This window comes from Trichosurus vulpecula, chromosome 8 (assembly GCF_011100635.1).
Source record: "Trichosurus vulpecula isolate mTriVul1 chromosome 8, mTriVul1.pri, whole genome shotgun sequence".
Taxonomy (NCBI): Eukaryota; Metazoa; Chordata; class Mammalia; order Diprotodontia; family Phalangeridae; genus Trichosurus; species Trichosurus vulpecula.
In genome coordinates this window covers 83,481,645-83,505,695 of record NC_050580.1, presented here as the reverse complement: position 1 = coordinate 83,505,695, position 24,051 = coordinate 83,481,645, and the positions used below count along the sequence as shown (strand labels likewise).

At 38.1% G+C, this 24,051-nt stretch overlaps 1 protein-coding gene across 1 annotated transcript in view; it reads left to right on the top strand.

Annotated features, from left to right (window-relative positions):
- The window catches only part of MARCHF5 (membrane associated ring-CH-type finger 5), a 64,614-nt gene extending 40,779 nt beyond the window's left edge, over nt 1-23,835 (top strand). The window contains exons 3-6 of the mRNA XM_036737210.1: nt 15,734-15,864; nt 21,213-21,396; nt 21,689-21,855; nt 22,430-23,835. Of these exons, the coding sequence (XP_036593105.1) occupies nt 15,734-15,864; nt 21,213-21,396; nt 21,689-21,855; nt 22,430-22,546 (599 nt within the window). The 3' untranslated portion in view covers nt 22,547-23,835. The remainder of the gene's footprint in view (nt 1-15,733; nt 15,865-21,212; nt 21,397-21,688; nt 21,856-22,429) is intronic.
- The last annotated feature ends 216 nt before the right edge of the window (nt 23,836-24,051 follow it).

Sequence of the window (24,051 nt, the reverse complement as noted above, 5' to 3'; positions counted from 1 at the left end):
TTCAGATCTATTTTTTTTTTTTTTACTGGAAAACTTTATTGTAGGTGGAGTGGGGTAGCTGGACACAGTTTAGATGATTCCAGTTTTGTTGGCAACATCTAAAGCATCGTAGTCTGGAGCAAGTCAGACATAGGCCTTCTTCTCTCCATCAGGCCAGATCAGTGTGTTGACCTTGGCCACATCAATGTCATACAGCTTCTTTACTGCCTGCTTTATCTGATGCTTGTTGGCTTTGACATCCACAGTGAAGAGTAGGGTGTTGTTGTCCTCAGTCTTCTTCATAGCAGACTCAGTGGTCAAGGGGAACTTGATGATGGCATAGTGATCCAGCTTGTTTCTCCGAGGGACACTTTTCCAAGGGTATTTGGGCTGCCTTCGAAGTCTTAGTGTCTTGGGTCACCAAAAGGTGGGGGATGTTCAGATCTTCTTTTTGTGGCTGTGGACACCTTTCAGCACTGCCTTCTTGGCCTTCAAGGCCTTAGACTTGGCCTCTGTCTTGGGGGGGACAACCGCTTTCTTCTTCGCTTTCGCTGTCATCTTGGGGGAAAGGGTTTTCCGCAGTGCTTCTCACGAGCTTATGAATTCAGATCTTTTTCACTCTAAGTCTAACACTCTGTCCATTATGCTCCCTAGATGCTCAAAACAAAAGAATAGACAAAAGAATATCATGATTAAAAAACAAAACAAAATCTGAATACCACAGTGCCGAATGGCAATAATATGAGAAAACTGTCCTGAACTTTTGAATATAGACAACAAAATGTCAATCAGGGGCTAGAGATTGCCTGGAAAGGGGTGAGGGGTGTGGGGGGACAGGACAGGGACTCTATGCTTCAGTCTTTAAGGTAAATAGCAGTTAAATTGAACAGTTCCAAAAACAAAAGGTTTTGTAAGTGATCAGAAGACCTTTAAATATGAGGGAAAGAAATTTGAATAACACAAAACTATCTTATAGTCAAAAGATATCCTAGAAGGGAATGGAATAGTATATTCCAAAAAACAAACAAGAACCCCAAATGACATACCCTACAAACCTGAGCCTAATCATCAATGGAAAAATAAAAATACTCAACAACAACAAAATTCCTGCCCTATCCGAAAATAGACTCAAGCAGATTATTTGATTAATAAACATACAAAACAATAGAAACATAAGATAGGTGAATATACAACTAGTGTGAGAAAAACTCATCTTACCAAAAAACTCCATATAGCCTCAGTGAATTAAGGAAAGTTTTTATTTATCTATCTCTTGCCAGAGACTCCCAAGAGCCCATGTGACCCAGAAGGAGATATACCCTTTCAGACAATTACAAAGCCTTCCCCAGTCATTTCAGGATTCATAGCCTATCCGAAAGTACCTAAACCCCAGCCCCACGTGTGTCTCCATCCACGTTTACATCTCTGATTTCTAGATTTCAATTCCCTCCCCCTCTTTCATCCTTACTCTCTTTATTCCGTATTTCCCATGTATAAGATGCTCCCATGTATAAGATGCACCTTAATTTTGGGGCTGAAATTTGAAAAAAAAAAAAAGTATTGCATAAAGTTGTTGAACTCAAGTTTTATTCATCTGCTCATAGCTTTCAGGCATCTTTTGGGCAAGTCTGGTGCATGTATGCATGCTTAGTCCATTCATGAACCTAAAGCACCAATTGTGTCTTCCTTTGAAATCAGTAACTTCTTTTTCATCAGCAATTCTTGCCTCATGCTGAACCATCTTTGTGGACACAGGAATTCCAATTGCCCTTTGCTCTTCAATCCATATCTTCAGTTCCCTCTCTAAATCAGGCCATTTTGCTGACTTGCCTCTCATGGCCTTCTTCTGTGGTGGTGTTTTCAGTAGGGTTTCTTCTTCCTGTAGCCAGTCTCAGATTGTTTTCTCAGTTGGAGGAGGACCAAACTCACATTCAGCAACACGATTTGCATTCACTTTTGCAAACTGGATCACTTTTAACTTGAATTCAGCACTGTACGAAAATCTTTTTTGAGCCATTTCTGGGCAGAACGTGGCAAAATGTAACCTAATATACCAGCAACAAATGTGAAACAATGAGTGCAAAAGACAACAAGCGAGAAAAAGCAGGAAATGCAAGTAAAAATATCTACAACAATGAATGCAAAAACAAGTGCGGAAAAATCAGGAAATGCAGGTAAAAAAAAATCTACAACCACTGTATAAGACGCACCTGGTTTTTAGACCCCAAATTTTTCGAAAAAAGGTGCATCTTATATATGGGGAAATACGGTACTTTGTTTAGTAAAGGAATGGTAAGTCATAAATACTTTTAATCTCATCCCTGGATGTCTGCATCAGTCAAATAGTGGAAGATTCAGCCCAGGATATCCATAAGAAAAGTCCCATTATCTAAGATCCTGTGTGGGTTAATGGGCCTCATTCTTAGTGAGCTTCGCCTGGCCTGGCAGTTTTTTACACTGGAAAAAGTCCCTCTCAGAGAACAAAAGGAAGTGTGTGCTCTGAACCTGTGGGCTACATCCTCCACTGCTTTCTACTATCATCAGTTTATCTCTTACATTAGCCATAAATATGACTCCTTAGGTTTTATAAATTATGTATCACGTGATTTCTGTGGAAACAAAATTCAATCATTCTTTACAACTAGCAAGAAAAAATGAGTAATGAAATCAATTAACTTATGTTTAAAGGTTTGGTTTTGGATTATGTTTGTTTTTCAGTTAGTCAAGAAGCATTCATTATGTGCTAGGCTTTGTTTGAGGTACTGGGAATACTAATACTAGCAAAAAGAAAGATAGTCCCTGCCCTCAAGTAGTTTACATTCTAATGAGGAAAAGAACATATAAAAGGAAGCAAAAGGGGTGGGGGAAGGAGCATGATACAGAAGTCCAGAGGGATGAATGCAGCCTAGTGGGAAATGAGTTGGCAGCCTAGATGCCCTTCTTAAGTGGAAGTTCTGGCTGGAGCCTCCTGCTCTCCCAAAGAAAGAACAAAAAGGATTCAAGTGATTTTAAAAGAACATAAAGGGTTAACGATATAAGCAGAACTGAAAATTCTTAAAGAGAAGTTGTGTGGGATAAAAGACCCTCACCAATTAAAAGTTAATTTATAATAAGGAGCCATTTCAGGGTGGGAACAGAAATAAATTTTATTCCATTCTCTAGAATAGGGCGTCCCCTGCTAGCACAAAGCGGAACCAGCAAAGGAGGCACTTTACAAGGGGCAAAGCACCAATAATTATACCTAACACAAGAGAATTCCACCCACCTCTGACCCTTCTCACCATTGGCTGGGAGGTGGGCTTACAATCTGAGCATGAAAGCTAGACAAAGAACTGGGAAATTGAGGCACAGAAACTCCAATTCCCATTCCCTAAGTTAATGATTACAACTGAGGTGACATCTATAAATCTGCAGAAGGAGAATAGGATAAGGGGAGGGGGAAACCTTCTCCATTCTCTTACAGTACTTTTACAGTAAAGGAAAGCAGGTCACAGTTACCCTATTCTTACTGAGCAAACCTTTAAACCAGAACCAGAAGAAAGAACAAAACGTTTCAGGGTAAATTGTTGTGTTTTGTGGGAATAAATTGCAGGAAGGTACATAGAGAGGAGGTAAATGGGGTAATGCATTCTGCCAGATGTATGGGTGAAAAGTGAACAAAATGGTCATCCTCACCCTTCTGGAAGAGAAGAATGGGAGAGGTAGAAAGGAAAGATTAAGTCTGCAAGACTGGGGAACATGGGGGAGGGAGGGACAGGGCTCTTTGAATTCTCCCTTGGAGGTGTGTCTGTCTTTGAGAATAGGACTTGTTGGTGGGTTTATTCTGGAAAGTTGAAGCTTTGGGAAACCACCTTCAGAGAGTCTTGTGCCCCCATAACATCTTGGCTCAGGAGAAGGAATGTGTGAGGTAACTAGGACAGCTGGTAAAAAAAATGTCTGGAATTGGGATGTCACATAGACCCAGAGAAGAGATGGCATGGCCTTTGGGAAGGAGATTAATTATCTTGAGAGCAGAGGGATAGGACTGGGATATGTTTCTATCATGCAGCATTGCTTCTTTCCAATGTTTATGGCATGAAACACAATAGAAAGAAAAGATTTGAACACAGGCCTTCAGGACCCAAAGCCCAGTATTCTGTCCACTGCACCACTTTGCTACCTCACAGTGGTTATCTACTCTTTGGTCGAAGATCCAGAGAGACCTTTAAGGAATTTTATTCATTATAGATTTCTAGATGTTTTCTTCTGTGTTAAAATCCTCAAGGGCAGGGACTGTGTCATCATTTTTTGTCCCTTTGTGTTTTGTATACTACTAGATACAAAAGTAAAATTAATAATATAATAGCTAGCATTTATATAGAACTTTAAGGTTTGGAAAGCACTTTACAAATATCATCTCATTTTATCCTCACAACAGCCCTGGGAGGTAGGTGCTGTTATTATCCCCATTTTACAGATCAGGAAACTGAGGCAGACAGCGACCATCCTCAAGTACTAAATGTTTGATGCTTAATTGATGTTAGTTTCTTCTACCTCATCTCATCTTATATGCTAAACAGACTTACTTGGTTAAAATACTATTTTTATTCATGTATTAATCAAACATACAAGGCATCATACACAAACACACATTAGCATGATATATGCAGTTATATGATAAATTCATTAAAGAATTGCAAAAGTACAGTGTGAGGTCTAAGAAAAAAGGTCTTTATTGGCCTAGGAGAGGATCACAGGTTTCATGGAGGTGGTAACATTCGTTCAGGATTTCCAAGAATGGGATTTTCAAGCACTAAATCACAGAAAAGCATCTCCGACAAAAATAGAGAAATTCTCACAACCAATTACATACAGACATGAGCATCCATGGGGCATTGGAAGGAGGAAAAAAAAGACACCAGTTTGGTCTCTTGGAAGTATGGGATACTTACAGGAGAATGATAGGAAATGAAGCTCTAAAAGCAAGGTGCTGTCGGTTGTACAGGGCCTGGAATGTCAGAAGTTGGACTTCAATCAGCAATTGAGAACTACTAAAGATTTTTTAGCTGTGGAGTCATATGATCAGATCTTTGTATGAGAACGATTATTCTGGCAATGGTGTGAAGGATTAATGAGATGAAGGAGAGTATGTGGATGAACCTATTAGGTAGGACATCATTGAAGTAGTTCAGGTACATAGTAATGGAGATGGATGTGGAAAACGTGCATTGAAATCCACAGGAAGACTTGATTTACCTATTGAATATGAGAGGGGAAGACTGAAAGATACCCTTCCATTCTCTCAATAACCTACAAAACAGTTGTCTAATGCTTATCATGTTGCCAAATTCATCTAAAAGCCTGAAATCCATCCTCTTCCTCTCCTTTACCAACCCAACCTAGTTACTTAATTTTTCAATACCCTTCCTCCAACGTACATATACTTTTTAGCTTTGCTTTGCCAATATCTTATCTGTGCCCTCTGGAATTCTCTCTGCCGGTATCAGCACATTCCAAGGTTCAAGTTAAGACTTCTTCCAAGATGCCTTCCTTGTTTATGGATTATACTATGCAGTCATTGTACTTTGCTTAATTATTACCTTAGAACTGCGCCCTAGTTTTGTTTATGTTTTTCTTTTCTCTCCAACTTAGATTGTAGGCTCCTCAAGGGCAGAGACCAGTGTTTTCTACTTCATTTGTATTTCTCATCTACTAAACTTTGTATAATGCCATGCAAACAATAGGCGCTTAATAAGTGCTTGAGTTGAGTTGGTGGTATAGCATATGTATTTTGGGAATTTTGATTGGACACAGTTTTTCCCTTATTAGTTTTGTAAAGGGATGTTATAATTGATACTATAGTCGCTGAGGATATAGCTGCTTGGACAAGTGGAGTTGGTGACATTGTGCTTTGTCCTGGAGCCTTTATTATTATTCATTAGTTTAGTTGTTAATCATCTTTAGCTTTGCTGTCTCGACCAACAGCAGATTTTTATTCCTTTTGAGGATTATAGGTCTCCTTTACAGTATTATTGTTAACCATGAAACAGTTTTCTGTACTTTGGTTAAGAACTTTAGCCCCTCTTGCCGTGTTTATAATCTGATAACTTAGTTCCAGGTTGACAAGAAAAAAAAATCTTATAGTTTGACCATGAATACAGAGGGGAAAATATGTCCCTGTCTTTGTAGAAAGATGGAAGAATCATAGATGCAAGCATTATGTTTAAAGTCAAAACTGATATTATCGTGCCTCAGTTTCAAAAAATTTAGGGCTTGCTAGAGTGAAGCCCTACAGGAGAAAGAGGTGAATCTATTCTTGTGCCTGGGAGGGAATAAATCTCATGATGAGCTTCTCCCATAACATTAGCTGTTAATTGGTTTTGGAGATATTTTATTTTTTAAGCAAAACCTAAATTTATTGACTTAGGACTTTATTGCCGTTGCCTATTTTAAAATTCGTTTTACTAGTCAAATAACTACCACAAGCACTATTGCATTTTGGCATTGAGTTTGCTTATTCCATTGCCCCAATAAAATGCTAAGTGCTGAAGGAACTGTGTCCTAGAGGAACCCCTAACTAGTCACACCAAATTATAATCATCAGAAAGCATTTATTAAGCACCTATCTGTACATGGTTCTGTCCTAGGCACTGTACAAAGCAAGTTAAACAGACATGACCCCTGCCCTCTGGGAGCTTACAATCTAAGATGATGCTGATATGGACAGACATAAAGGATATTCAGTCAACTGAGCAAACATTGAACAAGAACATAAAGTACTAACATTATGTACAAGCCAAGGGGTAAGTGCATTATGGTGGGGGTAGTGTATAAAGGGACAATTGTGGTATTTGCTTGCTCAGATAGGGTGGGACTGGAGCCCACCTCATTAAGTTAGGACTTCCAAAAAAAATTAGAATTTCAGGATGGACTTGATGGTGAAATGGCTCAGCAGACTGAAGGGAGAATATCCACATCTGAGGTGGCAAACTAAAAAGAAGGAAATCAAGGAAAAAAATTTTAACTCTTGGGCAGTTCTGAGGTCATTAAAGGACTAGAAATATGAGCATTAATTCACCTGTAGACTTTGGAACTGGACGATAGGTCATGACCCGTTCCTTTCAGTTTGATATTCAAAGAAAAACTAGGGATTGTGATAGTGTATACTGGAGGACTTTGACATATATCTAGTTAGTCATTGGTCTCCTAGCAAGAACTTGGAATGTTCAAAAGAACTAATAACCACATTGGGGAACCAGAATAATTTTGTTGTACATTATTATTTTGTGAGGCACTTATTGAATTAAGTTTTACTCTAGGAATTTTCTTTTCTCAACAAATCTAGGAAGTTACACTTCTTGTAAACGGACAGCTCAGCCATAGATTATTACTATTCTTTTAAGAGCTGGGGGGGGGGAACCCTCAGAGATGACCTAGTGCATTCCGCTTATTTTTATGGCCAAGCAAACTGAAACCCAGAGAGGTGCCCTGCTCAGGGTTACAGATCTAGTTAATGAAGAGCCAGGAATAGAATCCAAACCTCCTCACCTAAAAGAAGGATGTAAGTATTGTAGGTAATGCAAAGGGATGTAAGTATCATAGGTGATACAGAGGGAAGGACTTTCCAGCAAATGAGATTCCTTGAGTTTGAAACAGTCCTTCAGCTATTGCACTTCTGAACTCCATTGTGTGATGCTATAGACAACTGAATAGACCTCATTTGGAATTACATTGGCAATAAATTAAAAACTGCCACTACACCTATTGCAGTCCCCACCAGACAAAACTGCTTTTTAAACAGAATACATCAAATGATCTCTCTCTCTAAGCACATCTGATAAATGAAAATAGAGATTTATACAAAATATAAATTGGGTAATTGTGTTTAATTTGCTTTGTAAAAAGATGACTTAGTTAATTTTAAATTGTTAAATTTGTAAATGTTCTTTTTCACATAAATTCTTCATGAATACATACTATACATGGGTGCTAAAGTAAGGTGTTCCTCTAAAAATAAATGGAAAAACTACGTATTAAATGATTCAATAATAAAATTCCAAAACACTGAAAGTTTGTATGTGTTTATATTTTTGTATTGAACCTGATTTGATTTCATTGGTTTAGCACTCCTAGTGAGGAATTTCCTTTATAATTGAAAGCAGCACTTTCTCTGCGCTTTATATTTTTGAAAAATTGTTTGTGTCACTCAGAGGCTAAGGGACTTGCCCACAGTCCCATAGCCAGTATGTGTCAGAACTTGAACCCAACTCTTCCTCACCCCAATGCTAGCTCTCTAAGTTGTAGGTGAATTTATTTGTACTTCTTACCCATTAGATTGTTAAGATTCGGGAGGATAAGGACTTTTCTTTCCTAAACTTCCGCAATGCCCAGTACAGTGTTCTAAGCACAAAAAATACTAGTAGAATACTGCTGATTAACTCAGCAGGCAACAAGATTAGAGAGCTGGAACAGGAGAGTTGGAGCAAACCATCCACACCATTTTACAGTGTATTACTGGACATTCAACCTTCCTTGTATTTTATTTTTTTTGGAGGTAGTTGAGGTTAAGTGACTTGCCTAGGGTCACACAGCTAGTAAAGTGTCTGAAGCTGCATTTGAACTTTCTTTTAAATAATAACATAGTCTTATGTTAATAAATTTAGCTAGGGACAAAAGTGTGTCATTGGGGGTGGAGGTAGATAAGGGATATATACAATGAACTTGGACACATAGCCTGAAAAAAAGGGATGATTGAGTACCTAGCAACACTGATTCTCTCCTGATTATTTCTGTTACCTTGCCTATGACATAAGAAAAATAAGTAATGAATATTATGTAGTGCTTTAAGGTTTACAGAGTACTTTATATATTATCTCATTTCATTTTCATAGCTCTATGAAGTAGGCACTACAGATCATTATCTGTATTTTACAGATGAGGAACCTAAGACTTGAAGTGTTTTTGCTCAAGGTACTAAGTAAATGTCAAAGTCAGGATTTGAACCTAGGCCTTCCCTGATACTTAAGCATGCTTAAGTACATTGCCCTTTCCATTTTACCCTCTTGCCTCTAGTGGGTTTTTGTTTTGTTTTTGTTTTTTAAAAAGAAGCCATTCATTCCAAGTGAGTAGAAAATAACCTGAGGCAAGGAATTAGCATGTTTTTTACTCTCCTTTTTTTTTTGGTGGGCCTCTTGCTTGTGCCAACAGGTATTTGAGTTTTGTTAGAGTCTTCTGAATTCTTCTGAAGAAAGGGTACTTTAGTCATCTCTTGAGTATATATGCTAGAGGAAAAAATAGTTACAGGGATAATACAAAACAGTGTATTACAATCAGAATAGCTTCCTAGATCCTTGCTTAGCAGTGATGAACCTAGGGGCTCAGAGATTGATTATTCCTGAACAGATGATTAACTTTACATAAATCCAAAGTAGTATTCACACAATAAGCTTATTTGGATTGAAAGTAAAACGTTAGAACAATTTGATAAATATTTACAACTTTTTTAATTATTTAAGATTCGGATTTATTTTTCTTATTAATTCATCTCTCTAAATTATGCAAATTATTAGTCATTGTCATTAATTCTGTAAATGTGGTAGTGGCCACAAGTGACTCTGAGACTGTTAAGCACATTTATCCATATTCTATACTTGAAATCATCAACTGATTTGACAGAATTATTAACCTCTGGGGAAGCTGTACTGTTGTCTTTGGTTGAAGACATATAATATGGAAAGATTTAAGTTTGAAGTTGTCCAAAAGAAGTTGTGCTTTTTAAAAGCAATGAATGATAGCTTTTCAGTAAGAGAACTCTGGCTGGGATTATGCTAAAAAAAAAAAAAAAAAACCCAACTATTCTATTAAGCACTTGAATTAAGGGCATCAGGGGACAGTGCTGTTAGTCAGAGTCCAGTAGTCCTCTAAAGAATCAGTCAGCGTGTAATAAAGACCAAGAGGTTTTCTTTCTAATTGTTATTAAGTAGACCTTAAATTACCATTACTGCTTACTTTAGAAAATGCAAGATTTCATCAGTATGGGTACTCCACCAACCCAACTCTCACAACCTTAGTGGATGATCTTCAGAAGTTGCTTTAGTCAAAAGAATTCATGAGCCTGGTGGCCAGATTTCTCTTAGTCAACCAATCTCAATTAAATTAGTTGGTCCTCTGGTGACAGACTCTCATTAGGCTGTACTCAAAGCTTTTCCAGATGGATAGAATCTTCAGAAGCTTGAGTTCTGTTGGTAATAGCCTTTGAGAACCCAAATCTACCTCCACAACAAATTGAATCATTGGAGTAAGATTCTATTGGAAGAAATAATAATGATAGGGAAAAGTCAAGATGGCTAAGGACTGGCAGCAACCTAACAACTCTCGCAACATTTCCCTCCATCTAACTCTAAAATAATGCTTCAAATCAAATTTTGGAGCAGCCAGGCCAACAAAAGGTCTGGGTAAGACATTCTTCCAGCCTAAGAAAACTTAGGAAGTCAGCAGGAGAGGTCTGTGACACCAGGGTAGAGGCCTGTCTATAGTGCAGTGCCAGAACCCATGGCAGGCCTTGGAGGTGGCAGCAGCAACAGATTAGGAACTCTCAGCTCAGAGACTGTAAGGGGGTTACACAACTGATCAGAAAGAGATTATAGGCATCGCTCTGTTGGCACTGGGTGCAGCTGGCACTGATTGGCAACTCTGTTGCCCATAGGAAGTTCTGGGTCACAGTTTCAGGGTGGAATGCTTGTAGTTGTTCACAAAGGAGCAGGGACCCTGGTCCCAGTTCAGAGGAGAAGAGCACTAGTGCTTGTGGCTGCAGGAGAGTAGGGAACCTGGTCAGAGTTCCAGGGCCAGGAGGAGCACTAGTAATTGCAGCTGCAGGAGAACAAGGGCCCTTTGTGGGTAAAGAATAGAACTTGGATTGTGAGAGCAGCGAGCACCCCTCTCCCCATATCACACCACTTTGGAAGCTCCGAAAACTTTTAGACTACCAGAACTAACTCTGAAAAGAGAGGCACAAAAAAAAAAACCAAACAACCTGAAGCTTGGACAGTGCCTCTCCAACCCAGGTGAGCAGAGCCCATCTTTTAACATAAAGTTCGAGGTCAAAGAAGCTGGAAAAGCAAACAGGGAAAAAAAAAAGAACTTGACTACAAAACTACTGCAGTGATAGGGAAGAACAAGACACAAACCCAAAAGAAGACAACAATGTGAAACCCCTACAACCAAAGCCTCAGAGAAAACTGCTAATTGGAACCAAGTCCAGCAAGAATTCCTGGAAGAGTTAATGAGATGAATATCAGAGGAAAAATTGGGAAAAGAAATAAGAGTGAAGCACTTACAAAAGAAAATTAACAGCTTGGTTAAAGAAACATGAAAAAATATAGAAGAAAATAATTCCACACAAACAGAATTGCCCTAATGGTAAAAGAGGCACAAAAATTCACTAAAGAAAAGAATTCCTTGAAAGACAGAAATAGGCCAAATGAGAAAAGAGAAACAAAAGCTCACTGAAGAAAAGAATTCCTTAAAAATTAGAATTGGGCAACTGGAAGCTAATAGCTCCATGAGGCTTCAAGAAAAAATAAAACAAATTCAAAAGGATGAAAAAAATAAAAGAAAATGTGAAATATCTCATCAGAAAAACAGTTGACCTGGAGAATAGATCAAGGAGAGATAATTTAAGAATTATTAAAACACCTGGAAGCCATGATTTAAACAACAGCAAAAAAGAGCCTAGATACCATATTTCAAGAAACTAACAAGGACTACTGCCCTAACATTTTAGATCCATAGGGCAAAATAGAAATGGAAAGAATCTATCAATTACCTTCTAAAAGAGATCCCAAAATGAAGACTCCTAGGAATATTATAGCCAAATTCCAGAGCTCCCAGGTCAAGACAAAAATATTACAAGCAGCCAGAGAGAATTCAAATATCATGGAGCCATTCAGTATCGCACAAAATTTAGCAGCTTCTACATTAAATGATTGGAGGACTTCAATACGATGTTAGTATTATAACTAAGAATCACCTATCCAGCAAGATCGAGTATAATCCTTGGGGGGTGGGGAGGGGAATGGATATTTAATGAAATAGAGGACTCTCAAACATTCCTGCTGAAAAGACCAGAGCTGAATAGGAAATTTGACTTACAAACACAGGACTCTTTAAGAGAAGCATAAAAAGGTAAACAGGAAAGAGAAATCATAAGGGACTTAATATCTTTAAGCTATATTACATATGGGAAAATGATACATGTAACTCCTAAGAACTTTATCATTGTTAGGGCAATTAGAAGGAGTCTGTAATAGAGGGCATGAGTGTGAGTTATGTTGGAATAATCTCTTCCCTCTCCCCCCCCACAAAAAAAAGAGGGATACCCTGGGAGGAGGGGAAAGAAAGAGGTAGAATGAGAAAATTTTCTTACATAAAAAAGGTATGCAAGGAAGAGCTCTTATGGTGGAGGGGAAAATAAGGTGGGGTGGACAATGCCTGAACCTTTCATTGAAACTGGTTCAAAGATGGAAGGGTAAATAAATACACACATACATATATACATATACACATTCTCATTTGGGTATAGAACTGTATCTGACTAAATGGGGAAATAGAAAGGGAAGTGGGTAAGAGATGGGGTGTGATAAGAGATAGGGTGGATTAAGGGAGGCAATGGTAAGAAGAGGAGGGACAGGAGAGGGAGAGACAGGAGAGAGGAAGAGAGAAAAAGAGACGGGGGGAGAGAAGAGAGAGAGGGTATTGGGGGAGAGAGAGAACGATAAACAAGAAAATGGGATGGAGCGAAATACACAGTAATCATAACTGCGAATGGGATGTGCTCACCCGTAAAATGGAAGCAGAAAGCAGAATGGATTAGAAACCAGAACCAATGATATGTTGTTTGCAAGAGACACACTTGTAATAAAAAAAACCACAAAGTTAAAATAAAGGGCCGTAGAATAATCTATCATGCTTCCACTGAAGTAAAAAAGGCAGAGATAGTAATCATGATCTAAAACAAAGCAAAAGCTAAAATAGACCTAAGTAAAAAAGATAATCTGGAAAACTACATTTTACTGAAAGGCACCATAGACAATGAAGTAGTATCAAAAAATTTTATAGGAAGTTTCTCTGATAAAGGCCTCATTTCTCAGATATTTAGGGAACTGAGTCAGATTTCTAAAAAGTAAAGCTATATTCCCCAGTTGATAAATGTTAAAAAATATGAACAGATAGCTTTTAGAACAAGAAATCAAATCTATCTGTAATCATAGAAAATGTTCTAAGTTACTATCGATTAGAGAAATGCAAATTAAAACATCTCTGAGTTACCACTATCAGAAATGACAGAAATGACAAGAGGCTGTGAGGGAAAATAGGCATAGTAATAAATTGTTGATGGAGTTAAAAACTAGTCTGTTTGTTCTGGAGAACAATTTGGAACTGTGCCCAAAGGGCTAAAAACTACGCATACCCTCTAATCCAGTAGTACCACTACTGTGTCTGTATCCCAAAGTGATCAAAGAAAAAGGAGAAGAACCCATATGTACAAAGATATTTATAGCAGTTTTTTGTGGTGGTAAGGAATTAGGAATTGAGGGGATGCCCATCAGTTGGGGAATGGCTGAACAAGTTCTTGCATATGATTGGAATAGAGTACTGTTTTGCTATAGGAAGCGATGAAGGGGGTGGTTTCAGAAAAAAAAAAACATGGGAAGACCTATATGAACTATTACAAAGTGTAATGAGAAGAACCAGGAGATCATTGTGCAAGTAACAGCAATGTTGCAATGATGATAAATTGTGAAAGATTTCGCTACTCTGATCAATACAGTGATCTGAGACAATTCCAAAGGATTCATCATTTAAAAATATGCTATCTATCTCCAGAGAGAGAACTGATGAACTCTTGAGTATAAATTGAAGTATAATTGATTTCATTTTGCGTGCCTTCTCAATGGGTAGGGAAGGGGTGAGAGGCAGGCAGAGAATTCGGAGCTCAAAATTTAAAAATAAAAGAATGTTAAAAATAAATAAAAGCAAGACTAAAACCAGTAATGCCCAATGCTCAAATTTGAGTGCCAGCAGTTAGAATAAATTTGCTTAAATACATCAAGAATCGACAATGGAGGGCCCTGAATACCCTTTAATCTTTGCTTTATAGATCATAGCTAGCACTGGATTATTTTAGTAGTTACTCCTTTAAACTGCAGGAATGTTACCTGGAACCCAGAAAAAAAAGAGGTTCAGGATAATAAGCCCATTTAATGCAATCTATTACAGTCAAACTACCACTTGATATGTGGTGTTTACATATATGTTATACCTCATTTTAAATTTACGATAGCTCAGTTATGACAGTTAACTCAGTTTTTATCTATCCTGTACAGACATAATTACCCAATTTTATTGATGAGAAAACTGGGATTCAGAGAGGTTGTGACAGGATCACATCACTTTAAGGGGCAGAGCTAGGACTACACATCAAGTCTGCTGATTCCTGATCTAATATTCTTTCCCTCACACATTGCTATAGTTCTGTATACAGTAACTAGCTACATTTCTGGCTCCCAAGGCCATAAGCCAAGAGATCTGACCTGTGAGTTGTTTCTGAAGTGCTCTGCCAATCAGTGTTTTATTAACATATTGCTGTGTTCTGTCCCTTCATGTTACTGGCTAAGTTTTGCTATGTATAAACTTCACCTTTAGTTTGTAAGCTCCGAGTGGGCAAGTCCTGTATTTTATATAATCCATTGAAACTTCCCAAGTACCAGGTTCTTCACACAGTAGGTACTTAGTAAATGTGATTATGAGCAAACTTCATCATGTTTCTTGGCATAAACCTTGAATGCTTAGAAAATATGGAGTCTTGAGTATATACATGTCCATACCACCATTTCTAGACCTGACCCTGAACTGTTCAGTGTTATTTTGGTCAAGAAACTGGAGTTGGGTCTGCTTGGGCTTGTAGACATGAAAGTTCCTCTGAGTCTAGCCCTTTCGTACAGCTAGCTTCTCAAGGGAAGCAATCCTCGAATATTCAAATTAAACATAATAAAAGGCATAATTTGCAAATATAGGATGATAGAATATTGGAGTGCTACAAAAACTTATACCATCATCAAGAAAGCACAGGCACTTGTATTAGGGAATAATTTATGTTAGACATGCTCTGTTTTTTCCTGTAAACTTTTTTCATGAAGTATAATACTCTTGAAAATTAACCTAAGAGAAATCAACTTTACAACTATGCAAAACATTTACCTTCCAGACTACTTTCCAAGACTACAGTCAAGAAAATACTGGTTAGAGTCAGAGTGAAGTGAGCATGAGAGTTCCAGAGAGTCTAAAGATCACCAGAAACTAGAAAGGGAGAGAGAGTGAACTGAGTATCCATTCCCACTTAGAAATACCGGTGATTTGAAAATAAAGGTGGAAGGGAAATATATCTTGTGGCAGAAAATATACTTGATGCTAAAGTCCCTAGCGATAGTGATAAAAGAAAAAGACTATAAAGCAATTGTTGATCAGAAATCAGGCATCAAATTTAGATATACAGGCAAATTAATAATTGTATGATTGAGAATTTCTTATACTGTATTCAGCTCTGTCTTCCTATCAGGGTTACCATAATACTTTTAACATCTTACTACATTGTTCCTTAAATGTATTTGGAGCTCTAGAAAGTTTTGTGTAAGTCAAAAATTATTAAATTTCCCCTTCATACTCTTTAAGGTCCTTTTTTATTTTGAAGCTTTGTTTGTTTTCCTTCTTATTATAGGTCCAGTTGTTTACGTCTTGGATCTTGCAGATAGACTGATCTCAAAAGCCTGTCCATTTGCTGCAGCAGGAATAATGGTTGGCTCTATCTATTGGACTGCTGTGACTTATGGAGCTGTGACAGTGATGCAGGTTTCACCATTTTATTCAGTTTTCTATAGTATCCCTTTTGCTGTCTTAAGATTTAATAAATAGATTTTTTTATTGTTGTTAAGATGTTTTTAACAGCATAAATCAGCAGTCAAGAGATAAATTATGTGTCCTCACTGTGAAAGCCCCCCAAGGTTCAGGCCTCAGCCCTCTGCTCTTCAGTCTCATTCTCCTTTGCAAGTTCATCTGCTTCCATAACTTCAGCTATCATCTCTATTGAGGTAACTCCAAAATCTACATCTTCTGCCCAAAACCCTTTTTCAAAAGTCTCAAATCTCTTAACTGCCTATGGATAGTTCTACTTGGATGTCCTAGTCTTACTTCTGGTTCAGCATCACTAAAATCTATTTTATCATCTCACCTCCAGAGCCTCGTGTCTTGTCTCTCTTTTAATGGTGCCCCCATTTTTCTAATCATTCTTCTAGTATAACCTCAACACTCAGCTTCCTAACCAGCCATCACATCCATTCAGTCACCAAATCCAGTCAGTTTTCCTCTCACACCCATTACTTCTTGTTCCTGCCACAATCACCCTTAGTACAACTCCTTTTGCTCTCATGTCTGTACTACTAAAAACCTCCTAACACAGCTCCCTGGCCATATTCTCTTTTCCCACTCATCCTATACGTTATTGCAAGATTAACCTTCCTAAAACAGCACTTTTGCAGTGTCACTCCCCCATCCTAGAACTTTCAGTGGTTCCTGATTGCCAGCCAGATAAGCTTTGACTTCTTATCCTGATGCTTAAAACTTTCTAAAATCTGACCCCAGACTACCTTTTCTGTTCTTGTCAGGCTGATTCGTTGACCATAACCCTCTAAACCCATCTTCCCTGCCACTTCCCTCACTTACTTACATCACACCTATTCTTTAAGACTCCATAAAGTCTGTCTTTTATGAAGCCTTCCCAAACAGTTCTAGCACATAGTGACTTCGGAAAATTCCTAGTACTTGTAATTCTATATTAATCAGTTGGCAGATAATTATCTGCAGCTTTGTGACATTTCTCATATTGTTTAACTTTGTTGTATATTTTTTGCCTTTTTTGCCTAATTGTATTTTAAGCTCCTTGAGGAGAAGTATTATGCTACATTGTAGAAGGGACAGTTAGGAGCTAAATGTGAAGCAGGAGAAAAATGATAGTCAAGTGCATGAATTAAACGAGAACTTTGTTGTGAAGCTGTGTCAAGGTGATCACATGGCTCAATGGAAAGGGAAAAGTTCTCACTTTCATTTCCATATTCGGTTCAAAGACTCAGTTAAATTATTGTTCTTAAAGTTAGTCAAGAGGAAGAGGTCTTTTGTTCATCAAATGACACGGAAGAAGAGGGTCAGTGACAAACTCTTCTGTGTTTACTCAGTCTCCTAATAGTTCAACTCTCATCGGACACATACATATAGAAACTTAAATACACACATAAATATGTAAAATTGAAACATACCCAACATAAATTTTTTTTTCCTTCTTAAAGGAAAATAAATAAAATCAAGACTTCTCATAGAAGCTTGACACATCTGTCAGAAAATTAGAAAGTTAAGGAGCATGACTATAATTTTCCTAAGAACTGAAAAAAAATTGTTTTCATTCTGAGGCAAGCTTGTTTAGCTTCATATGAAATATTGTTATCTATTTAGCAGGTGTTTAATTTCTAGTAAATCAGTAGTTTCAGGACTTAGTGAATTTTAGAGGTAGCTCAGGAGTTCATGCCTCAACCCTGTTATCTTCCCTTGATATTTTAGGCACTTGTTTCCAAGATTTATAGCTTTTCTAGAACTTACCAAATATTCCAGTTTCCTGGAAGCCTCTAAGGGCCACCCTACTCTTCCAACCAGTCCCTGTAGCTCTGCAGACTGTCATGGGTGGGCTACAGCTTTTTCTTCTATCAGAGTACTGCACCTTTGATGATAGGTTCCAAGCCCACTTTTCTTCTTGTTCAAGGAATTATTGGTGTTGTGTATGATTCTGGCCTGGTCTTCAAAAATTGAGTTGTTTCAGATATGCCCTTTCTAACTTGTAAGCACTAAACAAAGGGGGCATAAAGAAAGGAACAAAAACTATTATGGTAAAATATAGGTGCCAGTGTGCCACCAGTATATACACACTACACAATTACTGAAAAGTCATGTGTATATGTGTCATCATGCTGTTCTGAGAGGAAGTCTCCCCTTGTCTTCATCTTGCCAAAATTCTCAACACATTCTTAAGCCAGCTCCCCATTTCAAGTAACCCACCTAAGAACACCAAGATAGTTCATTCTAGAATCTCCTGATTCTCTCCTCACTCTTCCTCAAGTTGCAGTGCTCTCCCATAAGTCACTGAGAACTTAGGGACTGAACAAGTAGAAATTATATTTCGCCTAAACTCACCTTTGACAAACCTGACAGGAAAAAAAAAGTGCTAGTCCTTTGTAATGACAGGGATTACACTGGAGTAATAAGATTTTCCTTGGTTTTTGCTTTTTTTTTTTTTCCTCCTCCCACCAGATATTGGGTGTCCCCATCTGGCCTATGCTGAAAGTACAGGAGCTGCTTAAGGGTCTGATCCCAGTTCTTATTGACCCAAGTAAGAGCTTTGATCTCCATTTCTGATGTGGGCCAGTTTGCCCCTCCTCAGTTAACCTGGTGTCCTCCCTACTTCTCTGAGTTCACCATAGTGACGCCAGATTTAGTGTAGTGGGCTTAGCCCACTTCAGTTCAAAACTCCACAGCTCAAGAGATTTGTCAGCTTCAAGATTAGTTATCTCTAGTAGCTAGGCTTACAACCATGGGCAGCCATGCTTTGCTGTGTTTTTTTTTTTTTTAAGCTCATTTCTTTTGAGGGGAAAACACTGGAAACCCAGCTACAGCTTCAAATTCTGAATATTCTTGTTAAGGGAAATTTTGTATAACACAGAGATTGTGTGGATAACAAAGAAATTGAAAAGGAGGCATGCCTGAGCCTGAGAACCTCTTGAAATAAAGGATGACCATCATCACTGTTCTCTCTCACACATCTTCACCTTTTCTCAGGTCTACAGTAGGCCACTTATAACTCCAGTATTGGGTAATACCATATAGTCACTCTGTAGAAGGAATCATGTGCAAAGTCTCCCTCAGTGTGTCTGATTCACAAGACATGGATCCGTCTGACTTTGCTAGCCTCTGCATCTTTAAGGACTTACTATTGTTGGACCAAACTGACGTAAAGGTTCCATCAATCTCTTTAAGTTTTTCACTTTTTGAATGAGCTCTTCAAAACTCTCTCAGAAGACAGTAACACAACCCTTAAGTAACTTCCTTGTCCATCACTGCATCTGGGTTTTTATGCCCCCTCAAAGCTCACTCTTAGAGTAGTTTCTTCCTAGTAGACCCAGAAAGGACAGGCATACTAAGCACTGATGTCTTGAATGGCAGAGCTATTCTAAAGACTCACCCAAATGCTTCCTCTAGGAGCTGTCTGACGTTAACATGGCTTGTTCTCTCCTCCTTTCTTAACCTTTCCTCTCCTGGAGAGAATGCTGTATGTGTATACCCGAAGCCATAGACTAGCTCTGGAAGGGACTGTGGGGATCATCTAGCGTAGCCCGCTCATGCAGAGAGGCCTTTACTTTCCAGTGGAGAGACTAAAGGACGTTAGTTAACACCAGCAGCTGTTCCTTTCCTCTGGCCTAAATTGGATAAGTCAACCTGTTTCTAAAAGAAAATACTTTGTATCTGGCTGACAGATGACATTTCCTTCTGTTGGAAGAAAGTCTTCTTTTGGCCTTTGTGGTTCCTGCCCACTCGTTTGGGGCATTTCCCTTGTAATTGCTTGGTCTTCCACAGGACAAACATATTTAAAAACAACTATCACTTGAACCTGTCCCTTCACCAAGAATCTCAGTTCAGTCTTACAATAATAGTACAATGGCTCTTCTGGTTTGACTTCACTTTCCATTTCTGGTAGTTCAGATTCCAAATCACATACTATGTTAGCTAATATCAATGTTCTTTTCCATGTCTCCACAAACTCTTGTTAGTCATAAGTTTGTTTCCCTAAAAACATCATCCCAAGCAGCTGTATAGGCTGCCTCCTTTCCCTAGTGGTGAAGTCTAAACCTGGTATGCTTTTGACATTTTTGCAACTGTCTGTTCAGCTTTCCACATTGATCTTCCTAAAACATAAATCTGACCATATCATCCCACTATTGAATAAACTATAATGGCTGCTTATTCCATCTAAATCAGATATAAATTCCTTCTTTGGCCATTTAAGGTTCTTCAAAGCCTTGCCCCTTCCTGCCTTTCTGGTCTTCTTGCACTTCCCTCCTCTCTACATACTCTCCAACCCAGCTACAGTGGCCTTCTTGCACACAACACTCCCATTGTTCACATCTGTGCCTTTACACTGACTGTCCTTCATGCCTAGAATATTCTCCCTCCTTGGCTCTGCCTCTTCATTCCCTTGGCTTCTTCAAGACCCAGCTCAAATCTGTCATCTTCAGGAAGCCTCTCCTAGTCCCCCAGCTGATAGTGCTTTCCCTTCTGAGATTACTTTTTATATATTTTGTCTTTTATGTACCTAGTTATGTATACTAGTCTCCTCTTGTAGAATATGAACTCTGTGAGGGCAGGGAATGTTTTCATCCCCCAGCACTTAAGCATAGTATATGGTTGTTGACTGACTTCCTAGGCCTCTAATGGAGTCAGAAAAACTGGCAAGACACCCTTCCCTCCTCCATACTCCCCATAAAAACATGCAACCCCCCACTCTGTTGACCCTAAATACAGCCCGGGGTTTAAGCATGTACTTTCCTGAGCCTGTCCCACTTTTTAAATTGAGAGCCTTTTTCAAACTCAGATAACAAGAGCACCAACCCCCAATAACGGCTGCAAGGAACGGTGGCATGCTGACTTAGGCAAGAGCCACCCAGGCTTTGGGTGAGAAAGTCATTTGATTGGTCATTGGTGACAGTAGAGGGAGCCCTTCTAGGGAAGAGGAATGGGCAGAAAATGGATTCCAGGGGATTAAGGAGTCGGGAAAGGGAGTGATTGAAGGTGTCAGAGAAGGAAATACATACATACAGGGCTGCAGGCTGGCAGGAGATGGAGAGGGATTTTTATAGAACTTTGGTGTTCTTGTCTATGTCATGTATTGAGTTTTTTTCCTCTTCTTAGTTTTACAGGCTGCTCACACATCCATACTTAGTATTTTCTAGCTTCCTTTAAAAACTTAGTCGATTTCCTTTGTGATTTAGAAACTATTTATTTTAAAATCTTTCTTCCCGGGGGGTGGAGTTAAGTGTGACACATATTAGCTATATCTGTTCTTTGTCTTGAGTTACATAATAGTAGATATTCTTGTTTCACAGGTGGTAGGCCATAAAGAAGGTTTGGATGTTATGGAAAGAGCCGATCCTTTGTTCCTTTTAATTGGACTTCCCACTATTCCTGTTATGCTGATATTAGGCAAGATGATTCGCTGGGAAGACTACGTTCTTAGATTGTGGCGCAAATACTCTAATAAACTACAAATTTTGAACAGTATATTTCCAGGTATAATACCCTAAACTGTATGCTTGTGAGAGATTGTAATTTTTAAAGTGTCAGAATACTGTCATGGAAGAATGTGGCATTCTTTGAGATTTTAAAATACACATTTATATTTTAAAATATAATAGAAATTATTTAACAATGTGGGGGAGGGGGAGACTGTTATAAATAAGGTTAGCTAGGAAACAGTTCACAAACTAGCAGAATATTAAAAATAGATAATGGTGGCTAAAGGTTATTTGGATTTCCTTTCTTTACATTATTAGTATTGATATATTTCAGTTTATTTCCCTAGGGATTGGATGTCCTGTTCCCCGTATTCCAGCTGAGGCAAATCCGTTGGCAGACCATGTCTCTGCTACTCGAATTTTGTGTGGAGCTCTTGTCTTTCCCACTATTGCTACGATAGTTGGAAAACTGATGTTCAGTAGTGTTAATTCTAACCTACAAAGGACAATCTTGGTAAGATTCCTTTAATACTGCTTTGTCACCATTATCATAGATAGCAAAAGGCTATCTTGAGGAAATGAAATTGGTGTGTGTATACACACACATATTTGAGTCAACTAGCGCTGAACAGTACATATGTAATCTGTAGCTATATTACATATTATTGCTGTACTCATGTCTGTTTTATATAGTGGATAGTTCATTCCATTTTCCTTTTTCCATTATATATATATATATATATGTATTCCCTCCCTCCATTCTGCATGGATTCTGCTGACAATGGAGTACTCCCCAGAACTCTACCCTCTTCTCTGGCATAGACTTAGAACTGAAGGCAGGAGAGAGGAATAAGAATAAGCTGGAGTGTAGTGACGCACATCCAAAGAGGCCCTAGCCCCTAAAGGAAAGAAGACAGATTAATTTGTAGTCATCTGACCTAATCTGTCATAGGCCCTATACCACTTGATCTGAATAGAATTCCTTTTCCTGATACAAATTTATTTTACTTGGGTTGTTTAGCAAAAAAAAAGTAGACAATAAACCTGTTCTATTAACTTTGAAAGATTTTCCTTTGCTTGCATTTTAGGGTGGAATTGCTTTTGTTGCCATAAAAGGAGCATTTAAGGTTTACTTCAAACAGCAACAATATTTGCGTCAAGCACACCGCAAAATTCTTAATTATCCAGAGCAAGAAGAAGTATAAGGGTGTGACATCCCATTGTCTGACCGCCTCATCTGAGAGTCTGTTGTAGTGTTCTGATACCATCATTATTGCACAGTAGTGGAGACTTGTGATAAGCTGCTGCTCCTATATTTTTAAGACATATAATAAAGCACTTATGGCAGGGGAAATCCTCAGTAGTCACGGAACCTAAGAATGTGATTTGTTTTCATTGTTTTATATGTACTTCCTTTATGGCAGTCATCTGAACCAGTTTCTTAGCATGATAAATACTGGGTTTTATTTATGTTTTCCCTGGACAGAAGTGTAAAGATCAAATTGTACAGTTATTAAAGAGGGAACAGGCTGTTGTATGCAAATGCCTCTTTTGTACATTTGTATGTTTACTATTTTCTTACGCAGCCATCAACTCAACAATAAGGATACCATCGGAGGATTTCTTATTTCAGTAGATGATTTAACTGTGGAATAAGAGCATGTGTTAATATGGAGAAAATAGAAATGTTGATATGGAGGAAATAGAAATTCACCTTGAGTTATGAAATAGATACGAAACCAAAAATGTGTGAAGCCGCTCAATCACTTATCTGAACAACCTAGATTCTGTTGAGTATTTTTCAAACAATATAATATCCTCTAAAATATAGCAAAATTCACAGAGCTTCCAGTTCATTTTATTGCTACTAAATCTATGTGATGTTGGCATCTTGTAGTTCATTACATAGTTCTGACTATTCAACAATCTGAATTACACTGTATCATCAGCTCCTCATAACATTAAAATCTTCAGTAGATTTTTAAATTCTTAATTCTAGAAACTGCTACACTATTGGAGCTGCAAGTCTACATGTCATTTGAGCACAGAGGAGCAACTGCTGTTACACTGTTCCTTTACTCTCCACAAATTAGTAGTGAGAGTGATTTGGAGATGAGCAGGGAAGCAAACTCAGGAGAGGCTTGGAGCCAGCTATCTTTGGGTCAGCAATGAGGAGATGAGCATTAAAAGTATGACTGCTAAGCATCGATACTGAGTCTTCAGGAGACATGACATTAAGATCAGTGCTTTGGACATAAACCGATGGATTGTGGAAAGATAAAGGCAATATTTAGAGTTTAGTCACTAGTCATCTTGTGATTGAGGCTAACACTTTGATGATTACTTCTGTATTTTGTGGGTTGACATAAAACATTTTCCAAAGAAAATTGTTCATTTTGAGCCTCTTTCAAGCAGCAAGAGTGGCTATTACATCATCCAGCCATTCAAAATGGATTTTTGTTTTCACTGAATAAAATTAAATGCTTTAAAAAAATTATCCTTTAAAAAACTATTTTTCTGTATTTTCTTGTTCACAGTAGCATATCTAATGCATGAAAAACAGTAAATATTTTCCCTTCTCTTCAGAAATAGATTGGCGTGAACAGTGTTGGATTGGAATAACGTATGTTAATTTTAGTAAAGAGTGGTATCTTTTCTATAGTATGAATATAATAAATATTGAGATAACATAAAAATGCATAGAAATGTT